Source organism: Coccinella septempunctata, chromosome 8 (genome assembly GCF_907165205.1).
Source record: "Coccinella septempunctata chromosome 8, icCocSept1.1, whole genome shotgun sequence".
Taxonomy (NCBI): domain Eukaryota; kingdom Metazoa; phylum Arthropoda; class Insecta; order Coleoptera; family Coccinellidae; genus Coccinella; species Coccinella septempunctata.
The window spans coordinates 14,173,966-14,196,207 of NC_058196.1; the positions used below are offsets into that span (position 1 = coordinate 14,173,966).

A 22,242-nucleotide genomic window follows, 5' to 3' on the forward strand; every position below is an offset into this window, starting at 1 on the left:
AGCGAGGCGGATTGGTCAATTTGGAAACATAAATTACGCGACATGTTGGATTATCATGAAGGAGCCTTAGATGTAATTGATGGCAAGTTGGTGAAACCTGAACCCTTAAGAAATGACGCTTCGGAAAGTAATATCAAGAAACACAGGCAGGCCAGTAAGTTATTTCGTAAGGCAAATAGCTACGCAAAGTCAATGATTTCGAGTTCAGTAACTGATGCGGTTTACCAGAAAATAATGGATAAGCAAACAGCGCGTGAAGCATGGGAAGCATTGAAGTTAAATTTTGAAGCATCTTCTAAAGATCAACTTTTCAAAGTGTGCACAGATTTTTTCGCATTCAGTTGGGTTATTGGAGAGGATGTCTCAACACACATCGCAAAATTAAGAAATTTATGGAATGAACTCAACAATGGTTTGAAAGCAAAGAATGAAAATATTTTACCAGACTTAATTCTTGTGTGTAAAGTTTTGAAAATCTTGCCTGACGAATTTGAGAACTTCAAGTCAAGTTGGATGTTGTTGTCGAAAAACGAAGAGAGAACTTTCGACGAGTTAGTAACTCAACTGTGCATGTATGAAAGAAATTTCAGAAAGACCACAGACAGTGGAAGTGGAGAAGCATTGTTTGCTAAAATCGATAAAACGAAGAAGTATCAAGGTTTCAAGAAGTCGAAAGCAAATGACACATGCAACTACTGCAAAAAGAAGGGACATTGGTAAATACGTGTAAAAGGTGGATTGCTGATGGAAGACCATCGCGGACTAAGGATTCTCCACAGAGCAATACTCTGGAAACCAATGTGGCCCTGTGTGCTAGCGGTGAAGATGAGACTGGTACATCAGTATGGTGGATTGACAATGGAGCCACAAAGCATGTGACAAATTGTCCAGACCAGTTTGTTGATTTTCACAAGTTTCGAAGTCCCTGCGTCATAAGGGCTGCTGGAAAAGAAACTCTTGAGGCAATTGGGAAAGGAACTATAGAGATATCATCCTTTACTGAAGATTGTAAACTAAAGATTACCTTGAATGAAGTATGGTATGTTCCAAAAATATCTAAAAATTTATTTTCTGTATTAGCTGCTCAAGACAGAAACAAAAATAGCAGATTCTACTCGACTTCAACTAAGTGTTCGCTGGAGGTTAATGGAAAGGTAGTACTATGTGGACATCGTGAAAAGGGTGGAACTTTATATAAAGCAGCAGTTGAGCCGATAATTCCTGATAAAATAGAGAGAGTCAACATAGTCGAAGCAGAAAATTCCACACTTCAGCTGTATCACGAGAGGTGGGGACACCAAGACAAGCGACACGTAAGAGAGATACTGAAGAGAGAGTTAGGTATTACTGTTAAGATGGTAAGAGATATTTGTGAACCCTGTATTTTTGGTAAAGCACATCGTTTACCTTTTGGCACTAGAATAAAAGCAACGAAACCTGGGGAACTGTTTTCCACTGATGTTGTAGGTCCATTTTGCGAATCTTTTAACAAAAAAAGGTTTCTAGTTGTATTTAAGGATAGCTACACGAAGTTTCGTTATGGTTTTGTAATTAAGCAGAAATCAGATGTTACGATTGTGTTGAAACAGTTTTTAGCTCACGCAAAAACACTTGGACACAAAATCCAAGAGCTACTCAGTGACAATGGAGGAGAATTCGATTGTGAAACTGTCAAGGAGATCCTGGCTGAGAATGGAATTGTGCAGAGATTGACAGCACCATACACGCCAGAACAAAATGGAGGCAGTGAGAGAGAAAATCGAACAATTGTTGAAATGGCAAGGACTTTCAAGTACTCGAATAGTGAAGTAGAATTTCCAGATTCAATATGGGCAGAGCTTGTGATGTCAGCTATTTACATATTGAATAGAACAGGAAAATCGTCAGAAGACGGATTCACCCCGTTTGAGTTATGGTTCAAGAAGAAACCAAGAATTAAACATCTGCGTGTAATTGGTTCATCTTGTTACGTTCACATACCAGCTGAAAAAAGGAAGAAAATGGACAAAAAGGCAGAAAAAGGATATCTTGTAGGATATGACGGAGATGAGCGTTATAGAGTCTACATTCCAAGCAACAACAAGGTAATTTTATCAAGAGATGTTCAATTCCAAGAGAGACTCAAAGAATGTGAAGAGCTAGTCAAGCTACCGTTGGAAGATAAAATTCAGGACCAGTTTGAAGAGAAAGAAAATAATTGGGAAGTACATTCTGAGGAAGAAGATGATGATGATCAACTTGAGAACACTGAAGAAAAGTTAACATCGGAAAGAAACTTGAGGGATCGGTTATCTTTGCAAAAACCAAGACATCTTGAAGATTACACAATGTTGATAGAGGAGTTCGCAAACCAAGTTACAGGTGATCCGGAGACCTATGAAGATGCCTTGCATAGCGACGATTTAGCAGAGTGGAAGAAAGCCATGGATCGTGAAATGTCCTACCTGAAAGAGAATCAGACCTGGACTTTAACAGAATCTTTCATTTCAGGGAAAGCTGAGAAAGAAATACAAAAATCCAACTCAAGAAGACGTAATCCGAGTAAAGAGAGTTTCATCGTAGAACCAAACATATTTCCATTAAACACTTTTTCATCAGAGAAAAAATATAATGACGAAGCCGTTGCAAAAAGAACGTTTGAAGATGTTATGTGCGAAGATGGGACTTATGTGAGAAGGGACAATGGACAACATTAAGAATGCCACATTATTTACCTCTTTATCTCACATATATCTGTTTTATTCAACTGTAATTTACAAGGGAAAGTGTTGAAATAATATGTAAATTTAAGTTGAATGATACTTCTGTATGAAAGTCTCATGTTCTATGTTCTATATTTTGTCAAGGAGAATGTATTTAGAGATTTTGAAAAGTGTGTATGTGTCGAGTTAGTCAAAAAAAAAAAAGGAATGTAATAAAGTCAGACTTGTTGAACAGAAGTTCTTTTTTACCAAAAATAGAAGACTTTAACAAGTCTTGCCGAGATAAATTACAAATGTGTGTGATTAAAGAAATTAAAACATAAGAGATGCCTCTCAATTCGGGATTAACTCAAGCGTGTCAGAGTACCTACCTCTACCAAAAATTAGACCAGTATATAAATGGAATTGTCTAAGACAGCCTGTCAAAATAGTACAAAAACGACCATTGTACATAATCGAGCGTATCCGATTGAGATATTATACAGTGTGGTCTAACGAAAATTCAACACCTCGATTTTCTGGCCTTCAAACGAAAATTTGGAAAATCGCTCGGATCCGTAAATTTCGGATTCGAGGGGGAACAACTTTTCCGCTCTTTGTATCCCTGTAACTGCAACCCCCTAACGGAGGTGATTTTGGATAGGGATGAGGAGTGTTGCAATACCTCATGTTGAAGATCTTATCGAAACTTCGATTCAAAATTTTCATCGGTAACAAAATATCAGGTGAAATAGTGGAATAGCTTTTGTGATTTGTTTATTAAATGCTGGAAATGGGCACCATTCACTTCCATGGGGTAATATAAGTTTTGCTGAGAACGTACATCACTCAAGATTTCTGGTTTGATATGAAGGCATTCATTAATGTTTCGAGTTCGCAAATAATCCAGTGACTCAAGCTGGGTAGCGTAAATCATTCAGGTGACCCCATAGAAAAAAGTCTAGTGGAACTAGATCAGGTGATCTGGATGGCCATTCAATATATCTCCTTCCAACCCAGGCGTGAGGAAAATTTTCATCTTTAAACTGACGTACCGGTTGAACACGCAATAAGGTGATGAGCCATCTTGTTGAAATATGACTATTTGATGCTCTTCTGCATTCTCCAATACTTGCACGAGGGCTGGATAAATAGCGTTCCCCAATAGATCTAAATAAATTAGGTCAGTTATGCCGGTTTACAATGCCGTTGGTGAAATTAACACTCGCCGGAAAACAGATACCGAACATTTAGTTTTGATTGCCGTTTATCATTTCACTGACCACTTCATAGAAGGATGGAATTTATGTTGTTTAAGGATTCTCAAGATTGTTGTTCGTGAAACACCAGATACATTGGACAGTTTCTTAGTACTAAAAGTCAGATCCATTGCTACATGACCTAAGACAGCCATGTCCCTAGCTTTGTCTCTTTCAGTCTCTATGTTTCCGACCTAACAAGTAGCGTCAAATTAAGCCCCCAGTTGCACAACATAAGCAGGGGATACAATTTTTCCAGGATGTCGTTAAATAAAGCCGCTGTTATTTGCGCAGGGTCGTTATTTCCAAAATATAATTTTATAATTTCCACCCTTTCTTCTATTACAAATTTACAATCGCCTTGACACACTTATAACGGTCTTAAAAATTTACGATAGACTAAGGTAAATCAAAAACATGGTCACAAAAAGTTAATAGGTACTTTTTTGGACAAAAAATTAACAGCCTAACTACTGAATACCTTTGAAATGAAACGAATAATAATCTGGAGATAAAATCCAAATTCCACATTGTCTCTTTCTCTATTTCCGCTGTTATTTCATTATCGATGGATATTTTGAAGCGAAATTTTAGGGTCCGATAGTACTCGATACGATTTTCATAATAATTATCGCAACACTCCTCATCTCGAATCAAAATTCAGGGGTTGTGCTCAAACGTTTTTGAGATATATCCTGACGCTCATCACCCTCTATCTCGAAAACGGTTAAGAGTATGAAAAAAAGGAAATACTCCTTCTGACGAAAATGATGTATTTTTTATGAAATATCATTGAAACGTCACATTTTGAAATAACCATTTCAACCGATTCCCAAAAAGAATTATTTTAAGCACTTGAAAATGAAAAATAAAAATGGGTATTTAAAGTAAAGCGTTTTGTGAGAATTGTACAATGGTAACATCGACTGAAATATGCCTTGAAAATGAAGGACAACAAATGCATTATCTTGATGAGACAAAGATGGCTATCTATGATGTCTGCGACGAACGAGGAAAGTCGTAAAATTTTATGAGATTTTTATGGCCGGTTGCAGTTGAAGCTCGCCACTAAGTACGCGCCTGTAGATCAACAGCTGTTATTTTATAAACAAGCTGATCGGACATTGTTCTTTTCATTGTCTTGTATGCGCTGTTGCCTAATCTTAAACTCCGCACAAAGCGATTTAAATTTTAAAACCCCATATTTGAAGGATGATTTCGAATCTTTTCCGCGGTGAATTTGAAAAAATCATGAATTAAACTCAAACTTATTCAGTTTAAACTTGCATATGCAGTGATAACCCAAATTGAGGAGAATTCACCATTGCTTCAGACAACAGCTTTGTAGAAGGTCATTATCTACAATATTAATAAAAAATACAAAAACCATTAGAGATAAGGGGAGGGAGATATTCTGAAGAAATGCATTGTTATCATCTCCTGATTAGTATCAGATTAATGGTTCAACCAAATATTATAGAGTTCGTTCACCTAACCTAACTCACTAACTCTATAATCTTTGGGTTCAACATGTCAGTAAACTGTCAGAATAACATGAATTTATTATTAGACACCTAGGGCATAATAAACAGTTTCTCAATCTGACACTCTGACAGGCTCATATATATGAGGAATTTTTTAGATCTTCGAAAACCTGCAAACTCTTTCCCCATCGCTGTAAGAACCATTTTTTCGTTCTACCATCTGATCTTCAAAATCCACTAGGTCTCCACGATGCTCGAGTAAATCTCGATTTAGCCTCGTGGGCTTCCCAACTATCAGTATCATAGAAATTCACAACTTTAAAACAAATTTTGTTCGATTTGATCGAATGTTCATCGAAAGGAATTAATTCAGATGCATAACATTCATCCATATAAAAATCAACAAATGATGCACTTTGAAGTACATATTCCATATTCCAGGGCCACCTGATAGGTAATGAGATCCAATTCAATTCATCTTCTTAACTGCCAGAGTGTAGGAAAGATCATTGATTTGCGATAAATTATTTTAACCACTTTTGAGCTATATATTTTTTTTTTCTATAGTATAAGTTCGCTTGTCCTCCCCAGGATAGTATTCCATAATTCAGGCGTGGCTCGACTAATGCATTATACATTTTCCACAGTTCATCTTGTTCACATATCTCTCTCAAGGAATTGAATCTGCTTAAGAGTGTTCTAACTTTTTTCCCTATTAGTTGGGCCTGTTTCTCCCATCTTAAAGGTGATTCTGTTTTTTTTCCTGAATATTTGGTATTTTTTGCGATTCTCATCTGGAATAATTCATCGCTTTCTGTAATTGATAAAATATTATATGAAGATTCTCCAGTTTTGGGGCTTGTGCATATCGAGAATTCAGTCTTTTCTACGTCAACTGCTAATTTTTTCCTTCTGAAAAACTCAAATATCCTCACCATTCTTTCGTCGACTTTCAGTTTTCATTCATTCCATGTTGGTGAGTGAAAAAATGGCTGTATCGTCCGAAAACCTTACGACACGATTCTTCGGATCTAAAGTGAAAGAGTCATTCATATAAAGGAAAATGACTGGGTCCAAAACAGTCCCCTGAGGCATGCCTCATGTAAGTCTTCCTTCTTAGCCAAGCTTTTCTCCTATTTTGACCCTCTGCGTTCCACCCTTTTGAGATAACTCTCCATTAATTTGGAAGGTACTCCTCTCCAGTATCTCTGACAGCTTGTCCTATCGTGCCGAATGCTTTGACTGAATCTAAATAATAATAATGAAATGATCACGCCTAAAGGCAATGAATACAATAATAAGCATAAATTCAGATGCATATATACCACCCACCGATATGAATATCAACAAGTATTACGATCTGAATTGAACTAGCCAATTTGCCATCGTCAAGGCCCCAAATGGAGTACGCCCCATCGAAGAAAAGCAGATGCTGACCATGGTTTCGGTCTCATTTGACCACATCAGAGCAACATAGCATTTTTCTCCGATGGAGAACGTTTGGAATTGATGGAACCTTATTCAATATTGGCACGCGCTACTGGGTACTACACATTCACCAGTTAGCGCCACCCAATATGAAACGGTGTCCGATTCAATCCCCTCCAGATAGAAACCAAGACGAAGACAATAGCATATCTCCCATATTTTCTTTAATTTAATATTGAATAAGGTTCCATCAATTCCTACTTGAACAGGAATCGCGGAAGAAAGGTTGTGAAAGCTGCCAAAGAAATCATGGATAGAAACAGAACACACACATAATGAGAGACGGAGAATGCTACAGCTCACCACTGCCTCGACACTCTGAAGCAAACGTTAAGCCTGTATGCAGAACGCCTGAGGAGATATAAAAGCCATTATAGCAGGAAAAGAGACAATAATTCATTCGAAAAGTCGGAAGGAACTTTCTACCGATCACTCACATCGTCTGATGGAGAAAATGGAAAGTTACCACCAAAGGAAGCCATTGAACAATTCTGGACCGAACAATTATCAATTCAATGGAGATACCGGATGGATTGAAGATGAAAAGTCTGAAGCTATAAAATGTGAGCCGATGCAGCATGACATGATCACAATTGAAGAAGTAAAATCAGCTATCAGAGGACTACACAACTGGAAAACACCTGGATCTGATGGATTACAGAACTTCTGGATCAAGAAACTTTGGATCACGCATGACAAATTGACCTCCGAATATGATGTCATTGAAAATCCTTAAAGAATGTCAATATTCCTTACACATAGCACAACGTATATGTTACCTAAAGACCAACGGAATACAGAGGATCCATCCAAATACCGACCAATCACATGTCTTCCAACGATGTATAAATTAATCACATCGTGCATTTCAAACAGAATTCACAACCATTGCGAAAGGAATAACATCATCGCCATGCAACAGAAAGGATGCATCAAAGAGAGCCGAGGGTGCAAAGAACAGCTAATAATTGATTCAGTTATCTGCAATCAAGCGTTCTCCAAGCGAAGGAATCTTTACGCTTCGTACATTGACTACACGAAGGCATTCGATTCCATACCTCACGAATGGCTCTTGACTATCTTGAACATTTACAAGTTGGATCCTAATATTGCTAAGTTCCTGAAAAACGACATGTCAACCTGGCGTACTAGTCTTCAAATGGAAGCAGCAGATGGCTCCATTACAACAGGACCTATTCCAGTAAGACGCGGAATTTTCCAAGGAGATTCGCTGAGCCCTCTGTTGTTCTGCATGGCCCTGAATCCCTTGTCTCATAGATTGAATTCTACGGACTACGAATTTGCCATCAAAAGCGGCAGTAGAACTATGATGAAACTGAATCATCTCCTTTACATGGACGATTTGAAACTCTTCGCATCTACCAAGAGGAAATGCAACTGATGCTGAAAATGATGGAAGGATTCTCGGAAGACATCAAAATGAAGTTTGGACTAGAAAAATGTCGACTGCTGAACATAACGAGAGGGAAAATAGAAGATGGTACGTTCAAACTCAAGGAAGGTGCAGAAATTGAAGCATTAAAGGAAGCAGACACAAACAATTATCTGGGCATAAAACAGGCAAGAAAAATCAATCAGAGCCAGATGAAGACTAACGGAGGAGTTCACCTGAAGATTGAGAAGGTTTCCTTAATCTTTTTAGGGTTTCCACTCCCAATCTCTGAAACAAAATCAATTAAAAATGAAATAAACGATTTGCTCCTGCGTAAACTCTTGCACTAATTTGTCAGGAGCAAATCAACTAGAAAAAATTGTTGCCTGACAATTAACTGAAAATAAAGAACTGAAATTATAATTTCACATTAGTGCAAGAATTTACGCAGGAGCAAATCGTTTATTTCATTTTTAATTGATTTTCCTTCAGGGATTGGGAGTGAAAATCCTAAAACGATTTAGGAAATACAGAATGAATTTCAATCGATATCTGAAGGATAATGAGAACTGGCCATAACAGCAAGAATCTGATAAAAGCTATTCCTACGCTTGCTCGGCGCTGAGCTACTCATTCGGTATCATCTCTTGGACCACCACCGATTTAGCAGCCTTACAGAAAAAAATGAGGACGATGCTGACTAAACACAATAACCCCAAAAACTCAATAGAACGGACCGAGCTGCAACGACATCTTGGGGAGGGATTGTTGATTTGTCCAACCGTATGTCCCAGGAATTTGAAGGACTTCGAAAATATTTTCTGCGCAAGGCTGCTTCATCAGAACTCATCAAGTAGTTTGTGTTGCTGATAGTTCTACACCATCAAAGCTACAGCAGGGCCACTTGGAAACCGTCGAACACTCTTCAGAAAGTAAAATGCAGAAACTGATTGGCAAACCTTTGCATGGACGGCACCAGAACGGGGTCAACCATGATTACGTCGACATATCTGCGTCAAACTACACTGAGAAAAAAGATTTCAATTGAAATCTGTTAGTTGGAGGGTGCGCATTGTGTCAATTAAAATGTTTTTCTGTTCGATTAAATGTTCCATTGAACCTACAATTTCGAATGGTTCGTTCAATACATCAATTTTTTTTCGATCAGTTAATTATTACAATAAGCTTCATGCAATATTGACAACTCATCTTTTTCGTTGTGGTGATGAGGAACTGAAAAATATAGTTGGTTAGTTATTTCGAACACATAGGTTCATTCATCCAATACGTATTATTTTCCCAGTTATGAAACAAAGAGTTACAATAATCAAATAGAACATTTCTTCCAAATAATCGGTTTTATTACACCATTCCCTCTACTCGCACAGAACGAATTTAACGGTCCACTTGCTTAGACAAACCTACACCCTACGCCAAGAAGTGATCCAGACTCCTGCCAGATTAGTATATGCGACATGCGATACGCGGAAATATGTGAAAAACTAGTGACTATATAGTGGTACCTACCTACCTATAATGAGTGAAAAGTCAAAGAAATTTTATTTTCTTCTTCTCATTAAACGATTTGAAGGTGAGTTGACTGTATCAATTTTAACAGGTGCATGGTTTTGGTTTTGGAAAAAATATTTTCCGATGTTGCATCAAATATCACGAAAAGAGCTATTTCACTATCGAGCTGGTTTGTCTGAATATTACCTATAGTTGTTATAGAAGTTTTTCATAAGTGATTTTTTTTTACAGATAAATGTATTGATGACACTACCTTCGATTTACTGGATGAGCAGACTGAAGGAACTGATTTCAAATTATCTTATTGTGCAATGGTTGCTTAAAAATTATAATTGAAAGGTGAGAGTTATTATTTACTGGATTGAATTTGATGAATTCGTGAATTTATCAGAAAAAAATGTTTCGTTTTATCCTACTGACTTGAACGAAAACAGTATTAGTGAAAACTAATGTTGTTGTCTATCTATCATGTTTGTTGGTTGATAATTGTTCTATCATTTTGAATGTATGTAATTTATCATTGTTATTTGCTGTCATTCTGATTGCATCTTTTTTGTATATAGCCTTGAAAAAGTTCGAATATACGGCATTAGTTCAACTTAGTCTTGTTCTTCTACATCACCTGTCCTAGCTCCTGTAAATATACTCAGCATGAAAAACCAGGGACGTGATTCTTACTTCATTAGTGGAAACTTCATTTTGATTGACCAAACTGCTATATAACGTTTCACCTTTCACATTTTCATTTATAAATAAATATACTCATGTATAATTATATATGATTATATTGAGGGAAACAACCTCATTATCCTTATTATATATATGTATTATAGATTATTTATTGGAGGATAGTTTGAGTTTTTCATTGTTTTGAACATTCCTTATGTATTTTATTTTCAATAAATATTATAATTTTTCATAAATCAATTTTTTGTCTACCACCCCTATCGCAAACATAACAAATTGCATTGGAGTAATACAGGGATTCTATTGTGATAATTGAATGCATTCTCCGATGCAAATAAGTGGTTTCATTGTGATAATCAAATGAATTATTTGATGGAAGAGGAAAGATGGTTCTAATAATTAAACTATTTTAGTAAGGTCTAATAAACCGAATTAGTTGTAATAAAGTAATGAAGTAATACATATAATCAAATAAAATTGAATTGATACAACTAAAAAAATTTATTGTCTCAATAGTTTGAAAGCAATGACAATTATTCAGTTGGTTCTATTAACTTAGCTACTTGAGGCTATATTTATTAAATTTTTTAATTGCCACAATGCTTTTTTTCTCTCAGTGTACTGGTTGACTTCCGAAAAGTTGTTTCCTGAGACAGAGGGCTTCATGCTCGCCATCCAGGATCAGGTGATTTCAACAAGGAACTACGTGAAATATATCGCCAAGGATGCCTCAGTGGCGGATGATAGCTGTCGTTATGGCTGTGCGACACATGAAACTATCCAGCACATCACCGGGGGATGTCAGAAGTTCGCGGGCACGGAGTACAAAAATAGACATGATGCCGTTGCCAAGATTCTTCACCAAGAATTGGCACTAAAACACCAACATCTAAGTTCGAAAAAGGTTCCTTATTACAATTACCATCCGGATGCTGTATTGGAAAATGAACATCACAAGCTGGGATCGCATGGTTCTCATAGACCGGAAAATGACCCACAATATACCAGACCTCATTTTGCTCAATAAGGATGAGGACAGAGCTCTATTCATCGATATGGCGATTCCAAATAATAACAATCTTCTTGATAGGCACACTGAAAAAATTTCAAAGTACAGAGATCTCGAGGAACAAACCAGGAGACAGTGGAAGCTGAAAGATTTCAAGACCATCCCTATTGTCATATCATCTACAGGCCTGATACCGAAGAAACTACTAGAGAACTTGAGGAAACTTCAGTTGGACGAAAATATCTATAGAGTCATGCAGAAGGCGGTTCTGTTGGGAACGGTGAGAACTGTACGCAAGTACATGGGAAATTCAGAGAAACACCAAGTGCGGGTGGAGCAGGATTCCAACCGGCGGCAGGGAGCCGAGGAGCGACCCGGACCCGACCACCACCACGAGCCCGAAAACCTGGCAAAGGCTCCAACAGAGCTTAATCCTTTTGATATCAGAGATATCTGGGATAAGTGAATTTTCCTCTGGATAGGAGTGTGAAAACCGCAAGGCTAAAGTCATAATAATGTTTATTAAGTAAAAGAAAAACAACAATAGGCCATAACATACCACAAAGAATTTAAGAATTCAATAAACACTGAATGACCCCAGAAGTGCAAGGCACTTGTGCGTGGTGAATATAAATTTTTTTAATATTTAAGTGTGGGTGAGAACTATTTTTCAAGAAAACGATAAGAAAACTCGAAAGTATCTACAAGAAAACAAAAAGTGTTACTTTCATTCAAAGGCAAGATATGAATTTTCAAACGCAATTATGTCTGTTCCAAAAGTCAGTCCGAAAAGTCCATCCCTGATGTTGAATCCAATATCTCATATGGGTATTATAGTTGGAGGCAGCCCTAATATTTCATATATGTTCCGGTAACCGTTTGTATAGGAGCAGAGCGAGGTAAATGAAACTTCTGAGAGAACTAAAAGCAGTCTCGCGGTACGCGAAGTTACCCCACAGCACGATACCGTACCACAAATGCGACTCTACCAGAGCGAAGTACACCGATAGCAGCACCCGCCGCGATTGGGAAAACGACAGCGTCCTCAGGGCAAAGATGTTACGGCTGAGTCTCGTTTGAAGGACATCAACATGTGCTTTCCAAGTCAGTGCAGCGTCTACATGTACACCCAGAAACCTGACCGAATCAGCCATCTCAAAGCAGGCACTCAGGGGTCGCAGAGTCATAACCATTCTATGAGTTTTGCTCTCCTTCATACTCAGCCCATTCGCAGAAAACCACTCAAGCAGCCTCAACCGTACCCACCGCGACAACTAGATCAGTGTCTTCACGTCAGAAGACTTGACAGCAACGGTGGTATCGTCCACAAATAAAGTGGTTTCCGCTTCTGGTACAAAATCTGGCAAGTCATTGATGAAAATTAAAAATAAAATTGGCTCCAGAATCGAACCCTGAACCAATCCTATGTTTATTGGACGCAAGCAAGAGGATTTTCCACTTGAGTAGACTGCCTGGTACCTCTCGCTCAGAAAATATTCAACTAGTCTCAGCGCTGTCTCATCGAACCCATATTTCTCCAATTTGAAGAGGAGCTTGTCATGAGCCACACAGTCGAAGGCCTTCAGAATGTTGCCATAAATGATAAATTTGCGTATATTGAAGTAATAATAACGGAATTATATGATTTTCACTAACATAAATTGTTAAACCACGACACGTGTTTCGTTATCGTCAATCATGGATTTCCATCAAATATTGGCCACATCAATTAAATATTTTCGATATACTATATCTTTTTTTTTTGCGAATTAGTTTTGATCAATTCATGTTATTTTTAAACGGAGTACCTATACAGGGTTGGAATAAAGTTTGGCACCAAATTAATATATTTAAAACGGAACGGACGGTAATTTTGAAATATTGTCAGGAGGTGAATGGCAAGCACTTCGAACATTCAAAATGATTTTTTTTTAATTATTTTCAATAAATTTTTTCTACTAGTGAAAGCCCTGTATAAACGTCATGAAAAGCAGAAAGAGTTATCTAATACAAAGTATTTCGTTTTATAATATTTCTCACTATTGATACAAATAACAACGATTTATTTATTTGAATGGATTTTTTCTCAAATGTACAAAAGACTGAATTTCTTCTTTTTACAGATAATTTTTACATGGAACCCGATATGGACAGATCCGAAACAAGGTGCACTTTCAGAATCTGCAGAAATATACAGGGTGTCCCATTTAAATGAAAAAAAGTTTTGTCATTTCCGGTTAAACCGGAAGTATCTCATAAATGAAAATATGCTTATCAGATGCATTGTGGTCCATTACACTCAGCTGCCAAATTTCAAAAATATCGCCCGTTTTGTTTTAAATATATTAATTTGGTGCCAAACTTTATCCCAACCCTGTATATCCACCCAACGAGGTAGATTTACCTACCGGCTTGAATATTAAAATTTCAACAAAAAAAGGGTTGATAGGTACAATATACAATATAAAAACTTTAACAATTACAATTTCATATGTAAATAAACAACACCACAACCTCAAAAACATGAGTAAAATTGAAAACAGAGTAGAGTCACACACATCAATCAGAAAGAAGGTAGAAAAATTCACATTATTGTTTGGTTCTATTAGTCATACAATTTCCATCAAGAAATTAGAGAAACAGATACTTAGAGAGATGTACATTTTTCCTCCAAACGCAGTCTTATTAAAATTGAAGGTGAGAGAAAAAATGACATGAAATTCAACTGTTTCCTGCCATCTGATATTCATTAGGCATGTTGTAGAATGAAAAAAGACAAAGACAACAAAAAGAACAGAGATAAAATTACTTTTTATTCATTTTTGAGATCAAATTGAAATAGTATGTATTGAGGATCGCAATATCTCTAATTTACAGAATTTACATTTCTTTCTATAGATATCATTTCATGTAAAACTCTTTTGTTAAAATATCGTTGCATTCCTAAAAGTTTTACATCGTCGAACCTGAATGAATGAAGTTGTTCACTTGCATGATCTACAAGGGCTGTTACATTTTCTTTTTTACATGTTGGATTATGTACATTGGTCATATCTCTTCTATGCTCTGTGATCCTTGTCTTCAGATAGCCTCCAGTCTGTCCAATATAAACTTTTTCACAATCACTACACTGTGTTTCATATATAACGTTTGAGAGGAAATCCTTTGATGTACTTTCTTTCAGCTTACTGTAGAACCGTCTCACCGTATTTTCTGACTTTTGGGCTACCTATATCTAATTAATCAGTTTGTAATATTCTTGAAATTTTGTCTGAAAGCCCCTTTATGAATGAAATTTTTAAAAATTTATTATATTTTCTTTTGGGGTCAATCTCTTAGTGCCAATTTTATATCTGTTTACTACCTACTCTTTTTCAGAGCCTTTGAAGAAGGTTTCAAATAAACCGAAATGGTTTCATGACTCTTTTGCGACCATACAATTCGCATAGACCTACCCTGTCCGATAACCTAGTATTTCGAAGGCGTCTGCCTTCTTTCAGCAACCGAATTAATGTCTGTCAATACCATGTTCCACTCTTGAATATCTAAATAATATAGTATAAAAATTTCAGCCTTCCTGAAATGGTTTGAAATGTCTCTATTTTCTTCATTGAAAATGGATTCTGCCAGGCATTTATCAACGGCCAAAACGTCTGCCGAAAAAATTTATATTCCCAATTGTGTTCCGAAGTATATGCAACAAAAATAAATCTTCCTAAAATGAGTGCAATTTCATCTTTTTTATCTATAAAGAAGTGCTGCGCACAAAAGAAGGCAATGTCGCCCAACTGGCAGAGGTCTCGTTTTGTGCTGGAGTGAGTCTAAGGGCCTTGTCCCACCAAAACAACGCAACAGCGACGCGACAATGATCCGATATCGCCAGCGTGTATCTTTCGTGTTCATCCCATGTTTTCTATAGGGCGTTGTCCCACCAAAGCTACGCAACAGCGACGCCACAGCGACACGATTTCAACGCGCGAGATAATGTCGCTGTTGCGTAGCTCTGGTGGGACAACGCCCTAAGGAATAATATATTGAAAAGCCAGCCTTTCTAAAATTTGTGTTCTTTCGACGTTGCCAGCTCTTCTACTAAAAGACCGTCCGGTCCTAGGAAACCGTACTCACAGCTCGTATGCACTCACCGTTGGCGAAAAATCTGTTTATTGGTATATCTGCAACTTTCCACCCATCTTTGATGAAATGATATGGGGCATCCAGATGTGTTCCACCGTGTTCAGCTGCTTGAAATTCATTTCCAGCATACCTGAAAACATACAGTCATTGAGAACTCCGCAATGAATTCGAGAATATTCGAGAAATTTTAATAATAATATGATGAAATAATGGATATGTTTGGAAAAATTTAATAAACGTTTCCTGCCTGAATAAGTTTGAGAACAAAAGCTTGAAATTATTGCTAGTACCTAGGTACTACTAGTGGCGGCTCCTGGAACGTGGTTATTTGAACCGAGGAGGCAAAATTTTGATGAGTTGATGAGCAATGGATTCAAGTACATATTCTAATAAAATCAATTTTTTCGAGAAATATCACTAGAGTTTTCAGCGTACGACTTCTGTTGCTACCGTAGAATTACTGCGGAGTCAGTTTTGTGAGATTCTAAAATTATTGATAAATGGACTGGAGGTGTTTGTATCATTCATACAAGAAATGTATGAATGAATGAATGTGTTAGTGAAATGTTAGTTAAATAAGCAAAACAGTCCTACACCAAAGTGTAAATACGGACCACAGCCATCGATAGATAGAACCGTTAACCCTTAATCCCCAGTACCCAAATTTTCAGATGAATCCTATGATCCGTTCTCTGTAAACGTCTAATTATGGCCACCCACCGTGGGACACCCTGTATTATCGCCGATTTACTAGGTGCTCCGCATGTAGAAAGTTTGGAAATGAAAACGGATGACTGGCAACACCCCACTTATAGGAGGGAAAAGTCACGGAATAAAAGTGAAATCGAAAAACGCGAAGAGGTCCTAAAAAAACAATGCAAATATGCCCAAAAAGAGGCCCGTAAGAGCCAAAACTAATATTTGGAACACCACTGGTGTTTCCACAAAAAATCTTGCGCAGACAGCCCACAAAAACTGCACTCTTCGATTCTAGAATCTCCACGGAAACATCAATAATGAAGTATACCTATAGATACATGAGCTCACCTTAAGATGTCTAAAAACATGGTGTATGCACTCGTCAATTTTTGAATGGAATGACATTAGACTAAATCGAAAATGAGAGATTCGTTTCGTGGCGGCGCCACCATGTTCTATTCTTGTTCTATGAAAAAAAATCTAATGATTCTCTCTCGCTTTATTTTGTTCTGCGTTCATGTCGATCATAAATTACAGTCATCTCTGTGTTCCTGATCTATCAAAGAATCCAAAAAAAATGAACCGGACTATTTTCTCAGCTGTTAACGAATATTTGTGATTTACACTTGAATTTTCGTTGTAAAAACGAATCTGCAGATATTTCAACCCTATCGTAGGATTCGAAGGAATTCTTCTTCTTCTTCCTCAGCCATTCTTCATCCACTCCTGGATGTAGGCCTCCTTCAAATGACTCCATTCCGATCTGTCATGTGCCACCCGATGCCATCCATTTCCCGCCCGAGCCTTAATTTCGTCTAACCATCTCCGTTGCGGTCTTCCAACACTGCGTTTTGTTTGTCTTGGTCGCCAGTGTGTAAGTTTATTTGTCCACCTGTTAGAATCTTGACGAGCCACGTGTCCAACCCATTGCCATTTCAGATCTGCCACGCGCTGTATTATATCAAAGAGTAACCAACTCTGGTTACTCTTTGATTATATCTACGACCTTTGTTCTTTGTCGTATTCCTTCGTTTCTCACCTTATCTCTCAGACTCAATCCAAGCATCGCACGTTCCATAGCTCTCTGCATTACCCTTAATTTACTTGTAGATTTTTTTGTCAATGCCATTGTTTCAAGGCCGTATGTCACCACTGGCAGTATACAGGCATCAAAAACTCTTTTTTTCAGGTTTATGGGGATGTTGTTGTTCTTGAATATATATTTTAGTTTTCCAAAAGCCATCCATGTCAGTCTTATTCGCCTGCTCAACTCCGCTGTCTGATTCTCTCTATCCAATCTTATGTCCAAGATAGATATATTCTGTCACATTCTCCAGCTTTGCAGAATGAAAATAGATGTCTTCCTCGATGTTACTCATTATCTTGGTCTTCGAGATGTTCATTCTTAAGCCAATCTTTTCCGCAGCGTCCGCCAGTTCTTTTAGCATATTTACCAGTTCGTGGGCATTACTGCTAATCAGGACAATATCATCCGCAAATCGGGGATGGTTCAGGTACGATCCATCGATGTTGATACCTTTCGTTTCCCAGTGTAACGATTTGAAGATGTTCTCCAGAGCGAGGGTGAATAATTTGGGAGATATGGTATCGCCCTGACGTACACCTTTATTCAATCGGATTTTATGTGTTTTCCATTCTTCATTTATCTTGACGTGAAAGGTTGCATTTTCGTATATATATTTCAACAGATTCGTGTATCGAGAATCTATCCTAGCGTCGGCCATTGCTTCCACAAATGCCCATGTTTCGATAGAGTCGAATGCCTTGTGGAAATCTATGAATGCCAAGTGTAAAGGAACGTTGTATTCTGACGTTTTCTCTATAAGTGTTCTTATACTTTGAAGATGGTCCACTGTCCCAAAGCCTCTACGAAATCCTGCTTGCTCCACTGGTTGGTATGAGTCAAATTTATGGGTAAGTCTGTTCGTAATTATTTTAGTGAAGAGTTTATATAGGTGAGAGAGAAGGCTGATAGGGCGATAATTCTCTAATTTGAACTTATCTCCTTTCTTAAAGAGCAGAATAACTTCTGCATTCTTCCAAGCTTCTGAAATTCTACCCTCCTCCAAGCATTTGTTCAAAAGGATCCGCAACGATGGTTCTATGACGTCTCCTCCCTCCCTCAGCATTTCACTAGTGATCTTGTCTTCTCCACTGCATTTTCCATTTTTCATTTGCTTGAGAGCGGCTCTTATTTCTTCTCTTGTTATCTCAGGGATGTCTTCGGATCCCACATTGCACACGACGGATTCTGTAGTTCTTGGGCTAGGTCTGGTAGAAGAATAAAGACGTGTGTAAAAATCTGTTATGTGTTCAGTAATACTGTTGCTGTCTGACACCACATTTCCACTCTGATCTTTCATCTGCGATATTCTGTGTCTACCCGTGGAAAGTTTCGATCTTAAGACTTTCATATTCGCATTGTCTTCAATTGCATCTTCGATTATTCTGGTGTTACAGTTGCGAATGCCTTTTCTGACCTGTTTTTGGATCTTCCTATTTAGTTCTCCATAGCCTGATGCATCTCTTGGGGTTCTTTTTCTCTCTTCGATCAGTTTGAGCGTATCTGGCTGTATTTTAGGGTTGTTTTTTGTTTTTGCTCTCATGCATACTTTTTTGGTAGCGGTGTATACATCAGTGGTCACCTTGTGATTTAGGTCATTGATGTTCATTTTTTCGAAATCACTAGTTGATTCAAGTTTTTTCTCTAGTTCTCTCTGATAATCGCCTTTACTTAGTTGTAGTTCTTTAGAGGTTGGGAATCTGCAGGCATGGATAAGCTTGTTTCTTTCTATCTTCAGCCTGAAGCTAAAGGAAGCTCTTACTAATCTGTGATCGCTGTTCGTATCAAACTGGTTCAGAACCGAAACATCTGTGCAAATTTTTCTGTTGTTCGTTAATATGAAATCAATCTCATTTTTTGTTATTCCGTCTGGACTTTTCCAAGTCCATTTACTCTGCTTGGGTTTTTTAAAAAACGTATTCAAACAATATAAGCGTTCTTTGTTTAAGTAGTCTATCAGAGATTCTCCTCTATCGTTCCTAGTACCAATTCGAAGGAATACTACTATTTTTCTTCAAGATAATTTTTGTTTGACAAATTGTATTCGTGAGGAAGGTAATTCAATATGATTTCAATAAAACACAGTTGATTGGCGAAATATTTAAGATGTTCAGTTGACTGAAACTCAATTTTCACTATACTTGTGAAGAATATTTGAAGAGCAGACTCGAAAAGATTAACGTATTTCTGTTTCTTAATACATGCTGACAAATCACATTACGTATTTTCAATACAGTTCCTTTATCGCTAAAATATTGCTGAAGTTGCCATAAAACTATTAGCTCTATCCGTCCCGAATGTTCCTCTGATTTGGCTCTGCCTCAATTTCCAACAACAAACAGTGATAGTCCAAGTTCTTTTGGAATAATATACTTCACAAATCAGCTGGTTCTTCATGGAGTGCTGATGCCATCGCACTTCCGAAGGCAGCCTTGACCTTGGTTTTTCTGCTGCAGAGTACTGTTGCCTATATTATTTTTTCACGGGAAAACTGAATGGACAATGAATTTTCCAAATGCATATTTGTTAATGATGATATGAGTGAAAATTTATGGTGGAAAATAAAAAAGGCTTGTCGATTTCACCCTTCTTTAGCTATAGAGGATGAGTGAGGAACTCTGTAAAATTTTATCTGTTTATTTCTGTTCACCTTTGAAAATTCGAATAAATACATAATTATCGTCATATTCGTAGCAACGTAACTTTTCAACGGAGCGTTTCCGGACATGACTCCATATAGGAACTTTTTGTCCTATACATGGTGAGTCTTTGACTCATACAAATATTTTAACAGTAGATTCTTGAGATTAAGAGAAACACTTTTTTCCCAACTTTTTTTCCGAATCGGCTCGGTTTGAAAGATACAGACTGTGGAAAAACCATAAAAATATCGTATTTTTAAATTTATCTTACAAACAGTTTCATCAGATGAAATTAATTTCGGAATATAGGTTTTTATTTACCTATTTGATGAATCTTTTTCGAACACAAGATATCACCCATGTCTTCCAGTTTTCTCATTATAACCATTACGTAGGTACCATAAAAATACCAAAAATTCAAAGAATCCAACTCGCTAGCTATCTAATGAATATTTGTACTTTTTGTTAGATAAAAGTATTCCTCACATTTTCTTGTATAATGCGACGTTTTGGATTAATTTGATGACGATCCGATCGTTCAATATTTGTGCAAAAAATTTGAATTGTTGGTATATATAATTGCCCCCCCCTCTCAGCTTCGCCAGTGGTATCTGGAAATTAGAAAAAAGGGGTAGTTTGGCTGAAAACTACTCGAAGATTCACAGATGTGTATAGTGTCACAGATTTAGCTAGTTATTATGAAGGTAATTTTGCTTCTCCAGGAGTGGCACAGCTCATTATGAAAACTTAAAATAGCTATATCTTTTAATCAGTATAGTACAAACGTACTATATGGCCATGTAGATTACACTACATTACAGATTACATCATTTTTGCCCCATGACCCATTTTGTGAAACAAATATAAGCGTGTTCAACTAATTCATTTTAGAGTAACATTCGAATGAGTGTGGTCAGTTATGTATAAACTTCAAAATAAAGGTTTTTTTGTTACACCTGAGTATCATTGAGTGCTTAATTCGAAAAAGCTGAAAAATTTGTTATGTTCCTGATTTTTTCTCGGTTGCAAATTTGAGAAAATTTATTCATAAATCGGACACAACTTTTTTCCACATGTCAATAGAGAAAAAACATTTTGTCCGACATTAAGGCCAGGTGCAAATAGAAGTGCAGGTTGGTGAGGTGACGCAGCGTGAGTTCTTGTAAAGCATAGAAAAGACCACGACCGCGCAAATAAAGCGTGACAGTGACTTGTCTGACTGAACGTACAGCGCGGGAAAAAGCTGCGTCACCCTGCGTCACCTCACTAACCTGCGTTTCTATTTGCGCCTGGCCTAAATGTTTCACAAATGTACTTCGAAAAATCGAAAAATGCCTAACATTTCTTTATTGCAGCCGTCCAAATATTTAATCTACAAAATTGAAAAAAAAAAAAAAATTTTAATTGGGCTGTCGTAGCATTTCAGCGATTGTAATATGCAAAAAAATTTCAATGAATCTTTGTTGGGATCCACTTGTGGATTATTGGGAAAATTTATCTTCTATGACCATAGATTATTGATATGAAACAAATTTTATCAATTGTATTCCACCTAAATTGTATTCAGAAAATCCTAAGTAACTCAGGAATTGATCATTTCAAGAGCATTGACATATTAAACACTAATTAGTTGGTAAGATGGCGACCAGCGAACAAGTAGAACGCTCCGAGAGAATACTAAAAACTAGTAACAAAGTTGACAAATCAATGAGGATAAATTCAGATGCATACCACCCGACGATATGAATATCGACAAGTGTTACGATCTGAATTGAGCTAGCCAATTTGCCATCGTCAAGGCCCCAAATGGAGTACGTTCCACTGAAGAAAAGCAGATGCTGACCATGGTTTCGGCCTCATTTGGCCTCATCAGAGCAACATAGCATTTTTCCACGGTGGGGAACGTTGTTGCTCTGATTGCAGAAGTCACTGTGCAAAAACTGTACAGTAAGCTGCATTTTAAATGAAGCAGTCACTGTACAAAAACTGTACAGCACGCTGTAATTTGAATGCAGTAGTCACTGTGCAAAAACTGTACAGCAAGCTGCACCTTAAATGCAGCAGTCAGTGTACAAAAACTTTACAGCACGCTGTTATTTGAATGCAGTAGTCACTGTGCAAAAACTGTACAGCAAGCTGCACTTTAAATGCA

At 37.3% G+C, this 22,242-nt stretch overlaps 1 protein-coding gene across 1 annotated transcript in view; it reads right to left on the reverse strand.

Annotated features, from left to right (window-relative positions):
* LOC123318714 (kynurenine formamidase-like) overlaps positions 1 to 22,242 on the reverse strand; it is a 48,439-nt gene that overhangs the window by 16,761 nt on the left and 9,436 nt on the right. The window contains exon 2 of the mRNA XM_044905420.1: positions 15,674 to 15,795. Within this exon, the coding sequence (XP_044761355.1) occupies positions 15,674 to 15,795 (122 nt within the window). The remainder of the gene's footprint in view (positions 1 to 15,673; positions 15,796 to 22,242) is intronic.